The sequence below is a fragment of the Trichechus manatus genome, unplaced genomic scaffold (genome assembly GCF_000243295.1).
Source record: "Trichechus manatus latirostris isolate Lorelei unplaced genomic scaffold, TriManLat1.0 scaffold00088, whole genome shotgun sequence".
Taxonomy (NCBI): Eukaryota; Metazoa; Chordata; class Mammalia; order Sirenia; family Trichechidae; genus Trichechus; species Trichechus manatus.
Window position 1 is genome coordinate 911,630 of NW_004444024.1, and position 9,956 is coordinate 921,585.

Here is a 9,956-nt window from a genome sequence, read left to right on the forward strand (position 1 = left end):
TAAAGTTAATGATTAGTTTTTCCATCTCTTTAAAGAATGTTGTTGGTATTTGGATCAGGATTGCATTGTATTTGTAAATTGCTTTGGGTAGAATTGTCATTTTCACAATGTTGAGTCTACCTGTCCATGAGCATGGTGTATTTTTCCATTTATGGAGATCCCTTTGGGTTTCTTGCAGTAGTGTTTTGTAGTTTTCTTTGTATAGGTCTTTAATGGTACACCTTAAGCATCAATTGAATGATTGCCTATTAGTCCCTTGAGTGTGTACCATGATTTATTTAGACATTCTCCTATTGTTGGTCATTTGTGGTTATTTCCATTTCCTTGCTTGTTCTTTAATTATAATGTTTAAATGAGTATCAGTATACACAAAGCTTTTTTTTGACATTTCCTCTTATTTCTTTAAATTCCTTGAAGTGAAATTAATGGGTCAAAGGGTGTGACAGTTTGAGACATCATGCCCAATGCTGTACAAAAGAATTGAACCTGTTTTGCTGCTGCCACAAGTGTCTGAGAATGTCCTTTGTACCAAATGAACATCACACTGGATGTTTCACTGTTTTAAATCTTGAAGAATAGATATTGTCCATCTCTGATGGAATCATAGTCTGGCCGCAGAGTGACTTACCTAACATAAGCCACTCCTGAGCTCAGTAGCTCCTGAGCACCACCCGAGACCTTCTTCTTCTCTCTCCCCATCCCCCTCGTCCCTGATGCTAATCCAGCACAGTCTTCGGGTTCTGTTAGATCTAACTTCCTCATACATCTCTGGTCTCTCTTTTTCTCCCCATCACCCAGCAGAGATGAGGTGGAGTTGGCTTATAAAAGATGTTCTCTAGCTCTAAGGCCTCCCCCTGCCACTTTGCCTCCTGTCCAGAAGACCTAAGGCCTCTGTGTGCCTTCCACTTTGGCTGATTCTCACAACTTTTCCTCCTTTTCTTCTCCAGTTCTACAGCAAGTCGGGCATGCCCACCAAACACCTTTCAGACAGCGTCTGTGCTGTGTGTGGGCAGCAGATCTTTGTGGATGTCAGTGAAGAGGGCATCATCGAGAACACATATAGGCTGTCCTGCAATCACGTGTATCCTGCCTTGAGCTCCTGGGCTACATCTCTCCTGCCATATATATACTCCAGTCAGGGAGGGAAGGGGGTGGTTGTGGCCCTGGACATGCTATCCAGACCTTTGAATGTCAGAGAACCACAGGAGGGCAGAAATTTGGGTGATATGTCTTGCTGGAGAAGGGGTCCCTGGGTGGTATAAACTGTTAACACGCTCAGCTGCTAACCGAAAGGTTGTAGCTTTGAGTCCACCCAGAGTTATCTCAGAAGAAAGGCCTGGAATCTACTTCCAAAAAGTCAGCCATTGAAAACCCTATGGAATACAGTTCTACTCTGGTACACATGGGGGTTGCCATGAGTTGAAATCAACTTGATGGCATCTGGTTCTGGGTCCTTGCTAGAGAAGATGACATCCAGGAGTGGAAACTTCAGCCTTCCTCTCCCTTTGCCATGGATTAGAGCCACCTTATGTAAACATTGGTTATAGCCTGGCTAGGTCAGAAAGGAGTGTGAGGCTGTACTAGCTGACCCAAGATTGGATCCATCACAGGAGAGTAGGATCCTCTAACTGGATCCCTCAGTTTTTAGAATCAAACCCCTAGAATAACACTTCTGATATCATATATTTACTCAGTTCCCATTCGGTGACTATGTTGGGAGATTCATTTATTATCTCCATCTTGCCTCATAACAAACCCATTATCCTCACTTCACACATGAGGAAAAAGGTTCAGAGAGAAGAGTGCCCAAGATTACACAGCTAATAAGAAGTGAAGCCAGGATTTGGACATTTCTTCAGAGGTTGTGCACAGGCTCCTTGAAGACTGCCATGGGGCTGGAGTGCCATCCTAGCTGCCTACCATTTCCTTGACCAGTGGTGCTTAGATTCCACGAGTTCTGCATCCGCGGCTGGTGCATTGTGGGAAAGAAGCAGACGTGTCCCTACTGCAAAGAGAAGGTAGACCTCAAGAGGATGTTCAGTAACCCGTATCCTTTGTTTGGGTCCTTGCTGGGAGTTGGCAGTGGGAAGAAAGTACTGGCTAAGACTTTCAAACAAAAACCTTCAGTTTTGAACATTAGAAGAATCTTAGAGTTACCTTATCCCTGCGTTTGCCTGGGACCCTGCCTCCTGCCCCCAACCTACTATGGCTTCTGTTCTAGGGAAGTTAGGGGTGGGACATGGGACAGGACTAGCAGCTCAGCTTCCCACCAAAATTCTGTATCCCTCAAGGGTAAATTGATTGTAATAGCAGCTGCCATTTACTGCTTGCTTACTGTGTGCTAGTTACTGTGTCGAGTGCTTTACTTGGATTAACCGATATGATTCTCCAGCAATTCTCTAGTAATATCATCCTCATTTTCCAAATGAAATGGTTTAGGTTGAGTAACTTGTTCAAAAATTGCATACTAATGAACCATGCCTTACCTATGACATGTAGTACTAGAGACCAGTTCAGTGCCTGTGCAGGGCCTGCAAAGCATGGGGAGAATTGAGGGGCCCCATTCCCCTTCCACTTTCCACTTTCAGAGTCTGTGCTACTCTGAGCCAGCCCTCCCCACTTTGGCTTCACCCTCCTCTTCCTCCTCACAGCCTGTCTGTTGGAAAGTTCCTAGCCGCTCTTCTGGCCCCACCTTCAGTTCTCCTGGGATTCAGGGACCCAGCCTTCTCCCTGTCTTCTCCCAGCTGCTCCCTGTTACCTACTCACTAGCTGTGCTGTGCGGGGGGAATACCATGTCCCCAGCCTACTCTCATAGTCCCTGAATAGAAGCCTCTGGCCCATCTCCTTTAAGGTTCCCTGCTTGGTTCCTCCAGGCCCTAGTTTAGGAACAATTAAGTAACTCCGTGGTCATGCTGAGGCTTGGGGCTTCCCCCAGTTCTCAGGAAACGATTGTGGTCTTTTTGATGCCTTTGGAGCAGTTCCCCCACAGGTGTAGGAACTTCTCTCCGTACTTTCCCCAGACTGGGGCTCCCCAGACCCCTGTTCCTGGTCTCTTGCCCAGCATTAGCCACAGGACAACTCCAGGGCCGCTTGGCCTCAGTTGGGCCTGATGCTTAATGCCCCTGGTGGGGACTCCTTAGAGCCTCTGCTAGGGGTTGTCATCCCTTTGTGACTAGCCTGTTGGTCCCTCCTCCCTTCTGGCTCTCTACATAAACTCAGTCCCTTCCTTAGAAAACCTTCAATTTTGAACATTAGAAGAATCTGAGGGGTTACCTTATTCCATTCCTCATGTATTATCTCCAGTTTGCCTCATAATGACCCTATACAACAAGGGTCATTATCCTCACTGCAGCCATTGTCACAGATACATTTACAGCAGTCTCAGGCTGTATTTTTTACCACTGGCAGTCAGCTTAGAGACAGTGTTACATGGGAGGCCCTCCCTGCAAGTTGGTATAGAGAGCTCGTTTTCACCTTTCTACCTCTCATGTCTGTTCTGTTCTCCGCACCAGCCCCCTTTGCCATCCTTCCCCCACTCTCTGGGTTCAGCCCTTCTTTCCAACATAGAGAGCTGATGAGAGGCTGGGTGGACCCTTCTAGAAAGTAGTTTCCATTCCTCATAGGCTGATTTCTGTGGGCCGATACAGAGAAGACCTGGGGACACTCTCCCACCCACCCCCTAGACCAGCCATAGCAGTTCTTACATATAACCTCTTCTTTAACACACTGACAGCTGGGAGAGGCCTCATGTCATGTACGGGCAACTGTTGGATTGGCTTCGATACCTGGTAGCCTGGCAGCCTGTCATCATTGGTCTGGTACAAGGCATCAACTACATCCTGGGCCTGGAATAGTTAGGAAGAAGAACTTCAGAGAACCCACCCCACCCACCATGGACCTCAGGGCACTCTCCTCCCTGCCCACAAAGACCTCCTGGGTGGGAAAGACTCAAAGGGGCGCTTGGGCCACTCAGGACCCCCTCCGGCTGTGTCCGGGCTGGGGAGGGATATGATGGAGAGCCAGCCAGTGGGCTGCCAGCAGTGGGGAGCTTTTTAAAAGAAAAATATTTTGATGAATATATTTAAAAAATCCTTTTTTATTGCAGAGCATAGAAATTGCCCCCAACTCCTCCAGGCCTCACCCTCCCTGCTTGAGCAGGGTGGAGCAGAACCACATTTTTTCTTTAAAGGGGCCTTCTCATCTCTGGTTAAGGGTACTGGTGGGTTCTTGGGTAGCTGAGGGCCTCAGCCCATCCACTCCCCTTTCCTTTCTTCTGTGGGGCTCAAGGCTGGTACACTCAATATGGGTATCAAAAGAGCTTAGACTGGTGCAACAGACAAGCACTGAGAGGTGAAGTGTCCTCTTTTTCCCTGTCTGGAACAAGGAATGGGTGTTGTATCTGAATCTGTCTCCCCCTGTTCAGGAGCTGTAGGCTCGTTGAGGCAAGCGGAGTCTTGTAAGTGACGTTTTAAACAGGAAGCCCTGGGGCCTCAGAAGTCAATGAGGATTTGTTTTGGGGCAACCGGAAGCAGCAGCAGCACGGATAACCTGCCCCTGCACAGGGCTGTACTCAGCCAAGAACAGAGCCCATCTGTAGTTGGGCCATGGGGGCTACTGTTGGCAGCAATGATTGAGGGCCCCTTGTGCAAGCGCATGCTTCAACCTGGGAAGTGGTGACGTGCCAACGGCCACTCTGGTAGGCTGCCACATTACTTCCTTCTCTGAAGGCCAAGTGAGTGTGTATGTGCGCATGCAGAGACAGTGACAGATGTGGAACTTCTCCCTGTCGTCAGTCCGCTCTTGAAGCTGCGGGGGATTCTCAGCCCAGGGAATACCCCATTGTGAGCCTCGTTACCCATGGATCTTGCCCAACCAGACAGGCAGCAGGAGTGGTGGGTGGTAGGAAGAGGGATAAGGCTGGGTGAGCCTGTGTTCTGAAAAGGAGCTTCCAGGCAGGCCCCAGCCCTGGTTCTAAGAATTCTGAAGAAAGTGGGCTGGCAAACATAGGCTTTTAATGCTGGGCTCCTAAAGAACATGGCGTATCAGGGCCTGTCCCTTCAAGGGCAGCAAGAACCAAGCAGGATCTTGTCATTCTGGTCTGAATAAAGCTCCATGAGCTGGGTTGGAAAGCTGAGCATTCATCTTGCTTTTCTTCTTCCCACCTCTTTCCCTGGAATCCCTTGTGGTGCCTTGTCCTTGCTGCCTTTGCTGTTCCCATCTGAGAGCTGGGGCCTGAGGGTGGTTGGCCCTGACTTTCCGCTACTCCCAACATCTGTAAGAGTGGTATAGTGCTGGGCTCCTTGGAGCATCACTGGACCCCCTTCAGACACCACCTGAGGTCGGTGCCCTGCCACCACCCTTACTCCTCAGGCCACTCCCAACCTCAGCTTCTCTTAGCCAGCTGTGACTTCCCATGGTGCCCCACTGCTTATGCTACCCATGGGCCCAATTCGGAGAGTGGAGTGGGGGCTAGTCGAAGGGCTCAGGGATCACCCTTCCTTTCACTTTCATCCTCACTACCCTCACGTCAGGCTCATGTCAGAAGCCCAGGCCAGGCTGTCCAGGGCTCTGTTTCCATATTTAATAGTCCCATGACCTCCCAGTGGCCGAACTCTACTCTTGGTTACACTCTAAGATGGAGTCCTGTCTCTTCTCTGTCCTCCACAGGAGACTTGAAGAAGAGGATGTGACTTTTAGCGTGACATTTGAAACAGGTGACCTAATACGACTTACAAACCAAGCCTGGGACAGCTCACTCCTCCACCCAGCTTGGTCTGGAAGTTGGTGGATTACATTTCTGGAAAAGACACTGTAGGTCTATATTAGAAATGGGAATCTGGCTTTTCCACAAAAAAAAGGTGGGATTACAACAGGCTATGTTCCTGATATATAGTCCTACTCTGACACACATGGGGTTACCATGAATCAGAATAGACCCAATGGCAACTGTTTTTTTATATTCCTGATGCATCCTCCAATTCCAATTCTACCTCCTGGCCTCTCTTGCTCTGCAAACAGCACTCTTACCCTCCTGATCACAAACATCAGGCACTCCCAGCTCTTATCCTTCTCCCATCATATACGCATGCATTGGATCACCCAGTCCTGGTTTTGTGTCCATAGACCCACTACCCTGAGAGTGAGCACCTCCTTAAATTTTGCATCCAAGGTTCCTCACTTGCCTCACCTTAGTGTCCTGGCTTTGCCATGACCACCAACCAACCTCTGCCATAGCCCCAGCTCCATTTCTCTTATCAGTGACCGGATTTACAGAGAGTTATATACCTTCTAGAGTCAGTGCTGGGCCACTCGATTACCCTGCTTCCCCCTCTTCCCTCGGAAGTGCCCTCCCCCTACTTTCAGGGCTAGTTCTCTGTAGATTGTGTCCCAAGTTTCTCAGCACAGCTGTGAGATTACTGGAGACAAGGCAGGTGAGCACTCTCAGCATATCCCCCGTGGCATGGCTCACATGGGCTAGACACAGCTGAATTGAGCCTTGGAACTCCAAGAAGAGGGGCTTCTGAGAAAGGAAGGCTCCTCAGGAGCCAAGTAGGTGGAATCTAGACTTCCTAATAAACCTGTTAGCTCTAGCCAAAGTGGCTAGGCTGAGAGAAGTGAGGGGGATTTACAGGTGGGATGGGTGTTGGGGAACCTTGGGGCTGGTGGTTGGGGGAGTGGGGCGCCTGAAAAAGGCCAGGATGTGGGTGTGCTGGTGTGGCATTGAGCCTAAAATGGTCCAACTTGGAGTCCCCAGTGCCTAGGACAGTTGTCCCCTTGAATATTGGAGTGAATGTGAATGAGGCAGCAGAAGGCCTTTTCTGAAGCATGAAGGGTTGGGCACAGAAGTCCTGACCCTTGGCCAGGATGGAAGAGTTAACCTGTAAGGGACTCGCTGGAATCTTGTTCACACACTCTGACCCTGAGGGGTAGGGTGTGTGGTAAATTAAAGATCCTAATCTGATACCATCTGGAGAGTAGGGGAGCCTGGGAATTAGCAGGAAGGTTCCTGACTGCTGTGAGTTTTGGTTCAAAAAGAGGTGGGCAGAGTGCAAGCACCTTGAGGGTCGGGGCCTAGGACTGTGTCGCCAGTGCCTGCTCTGGATCCCCTGAAAGTGAAACTGAAATAGGCCAGTTCTTTCCCAGAAGAATTTCACTACACATCCTGCCCCTCCCAGAAGTAGCTCTGGCCAGTTGTCAGCTCCCATCTACCACAGAAAGCACTGAAGAGAGCATTGCCTCCCTATGTGACTAGGTAAGTCCTTGGCCCCTCTTTGGGCCTGTTTCTCCATCCATTTAACAAAGGGGTTAGACTGGACTAGATAACAGCATAATATTGATGGTATTAAGAGCTAGGGTTGGGAGAGGTTGTCACTAGATGATCCCCCAGCCTTGTTTCTAAGTGCTGAAAGAGCTCCAGCCAACACTAGCTGCGTGTCCTCCAGGAGTTAAGTGTTTGGGACAGATGGACATGACAAACAGGACAGAGCAAATAGCAGTGCCTGGCAGCCCACTGAGTGAAAGTTCAGAGCTAGGGAGGGGCTGTGGAGCTTATAGGAAGGAGAGGGCCACATGGATAGTTTGTTCGTCATTCTCCTCCTCCACATCCCCCAGAGGAAGGGGGAAGTTGTCACACCAGGCGCACCAGCACCTGACACATGCACCATGACCCTGAGACAGCACAGGACATCAGGTAGGGCCTGGGGCTGGGCGTGGGTGGGTGGGTAGGGTGGGATCTGTGAATAGAATAGAATGTGTCGACCCCTGAGCCTTGGCCTCCAGGTGAACTCCAAGCAACCGCTGTGCTATTGCTTTAAGCCTCTGTCCAGGTACTACGGCTCTGGCTCCGTTCAAAAAGGGGTAAGGGGTGGGGGCAGAGGGATCCTTCTGTCCCTCTGATACCCTGAGCAGATCCCAGGAATCTCTGGACTGGAGTTATATCCTTACCCATGCAGTAAATCCCTCTCCATCCAAGATCCACCCTTTATGAGCTAGCATGCTGAGCATTACCAGGCAGCTCAGACAGCTGTTGACCTCTGTGACTGTCTTTTCCTCAGACCCCAGTCCCTTGTGGGTCCTGCTCCTGTGTGTCCACATCGTCAGTCTCCCAGCCAGAGCCACGCCTATACCTCAGAGCACCACAGCTACCATTGCCTCAGCTGGGATCACACCGGACCCCTACTCCTCTTGGCTTCCAACACTTCTAACAGCTAAGCAGTGCCCAGCATTAGAGGTGACCTGGCCAGAGGAGGAAGTACCACCGAGTAAGGAGCAATTATGCTGGGAGCCCTGGAGGGCACAGTGGTCAGAGGGAGGGCTATGGGCACAGATGGTCCAAGGGTGGGGTTGATTTCCCAGCCCCCCACCTTCTGCCATGTAGCCCACCACCAACCAGCCCAGGTTGGCTGAGCACTCACCATTCTCCATCCTCCACCCAGCATCAAGGGTGGAGGCTCAGGGCCCAGCTTCCAAGGTGCTCCCTATTTAATGGGATGGAGAGAACTCAAGACACATGGAGTATTCACAGGACCTTGAGCCTTGCTTGCGGTGCACCCCAAGGGTTAACCCCTCCCCCCAGAGCCTGCTTGCCTGCTGGCCACCTCAGAGGAGCAGCAGCCTGCTAGCACTGCCACCTCGGCCTGGGCACCTAGAGTCACAGAAGCTGAGCGCTTAGAAAAGGTCATCCTGAGGAAACAGGCTCAGAAGAGGAATTGCCACATGAACCAAGGGCCCTTCTCCAAATCCCCCTTGTTCAGGCCTCCCTAGTGGGCAACTGCACTTCCCTTTTAACAGACTTTCCCGCCTAGGCAGTATGCACAGAGACACTTCAGGTTCCTTATTGTGGGGAGGCAGGCAGGGCGGAGCACAGCAGAGGGGAGGGCCGGCTTTGTAAAGGCTAACACTGCACCTGTCCCTAGATGGAACGCTGACATTGTCCTGTACCGGCTGCAGCCGCTTCCCCTTCAGCATCCTCTACTGGCTGGGCAATGGTTCCTTCATCGAGCACCTCCCAGGCCGGCTGCGGGAGGGCAGCACCAGGTGAGGGACGAGCAGGGAGGCCAGCAGCGGGAGGGAGGCTTCCTGTGGTTCTCTCATGACTGGCCCTTCCTTCCCCCCTGCTCTAGCCGGGCTCGTGGGAGTACAAGCACCTGGCTGCGGAGGGCCTTGGTGCTGGAGGAGCTGAGCCCTGCCCTGCGCAGCACCAACTTCTCCTGTGTTCTCATGGATCCTGCACAGGTTGCCCAGCGTCACGTCATTCTGGCCCAGCTCAGGGTGAGGAACCCAAGGGAAGGTTTCTGGGGGCAAGAGGAGCTCTGCTTCAGTGTGGGCCACATGGCTAATGTGGGGAGGGAGGGATGGGTTCTGCTCAGAGCAGCCCTATAGCTCATACCCACCATCTCCCAAGGTCCCAAGCCTGCGGTAGGAACAAAAAGAAAGTTAGGACTGGGGTGTAGGGGGGTATACAGCCTGGAGGAAACTGCCAAGAGATGTCCTTCCACCCCTTGGGCCTGATCCTCATCTGCCTTCACTTCTCCAGGCTGGGCTGAAGACAACCCTGCCTCCCACTCAAGAAGTCCTGTCCTCCAGCCACTACCCAGGGCCACAGCTGCCCTCATCAGCAGGGCCAGGAATCAGCACACAGTGCCAGCAGCAGGACAGCAACCTTGACCAGAGCCCGGGTCCCGCTTACCTGGAGGGTTAACATAATCCTAATCGCAAGCAGCACTTCCTCCCCCACCATACCCCTGCCCTGGACTCAGCTTGGGAGCCCCCCGCCTCCGAAGGTTCCTGTTCTTGTTCCCTCCTCTCCAGCTTCCCTGCTCTCACCAACTTCAAACTCTTCTCATCTACCTAGAAAATTCTAATAACCTTCTGTATGCTTCCTCCTCCTGCCTGCCATTCTCTTTCCATCCACTTATTAATTTTCCCGATGTCCTACTCAGAAACCTCCAAGAGCT

General features: G+C 51.3%; 2 protein-coding genes across 6 annotated transcripts in view; both read left to right on the forward strand.

Annotated features, from left to right (window-relative positions):
• The window catches only part of RNF121 (ring finger protein 121), a 65,897-nt gene extending 62,018 nt beyond the window's left edge, over positions 1-3,879 (forward strand). For all 4 annotated transcript variants that reach the window (XM_004382010.3, XM_023736518.1, XM_023736516.1 and 1 more), the window contains 3 exons: positions 948-1,081; positions 1,946-2,047; positions 3,734-3,879. In XM_004382010.3, coding sequence (XP_004382067.3) covers positions 948-1,081; positions 1,946-2,047; positions 3,734-3,854 — 357 coding nt within the window. In that variant the 3' untranslated portion in view covers positions 3,855-3,879. The remainder of the gene's footprint in view (positions 1-947; positions 1,082-1,945; positions 2,048-3,733) is intronic.
• A 3,296-nt stretch (positions 3,880-7,175) lies between these two features.
• IL18BP (interleukin 18 binding protein) lies at positions 7,176-9,734 on the forward strand. 2 transcript variants are annotated; one of them, XM_023736519.1, is made up of 6 exons: positions 7,176-7,252; positions 7,612-7,690; positions 8,055-8,261; positions 8,916-9,036; positions 9,123-9,270; positions 9,536-9,734. In XM_023736519.1, exons 2-6 carry the CDS (start codon positions 7,663-7,665, stop codon positions 9,698-9,700), a joined length of 669 nt encoding a protein of 222 aa, XP_023592287.1. In that variant the 5' UTR covers positions 7,176-7,252; positions 7,612-7,662; the 3' UTR covers positions 9,701-9,734. The 2 variants fall into 2 exon arrangements, with proteins under 2 accessions (XP_023592287.1, XP_004382068.2); XM_004382011.2 differs by lacking the exon at positions 7,176-7,252 and having other exon boundaries at positions 7,537-7,690.
• The last annotated feature ends 222 nt before the right edge of the window (positions 9,735-9,956 follow it).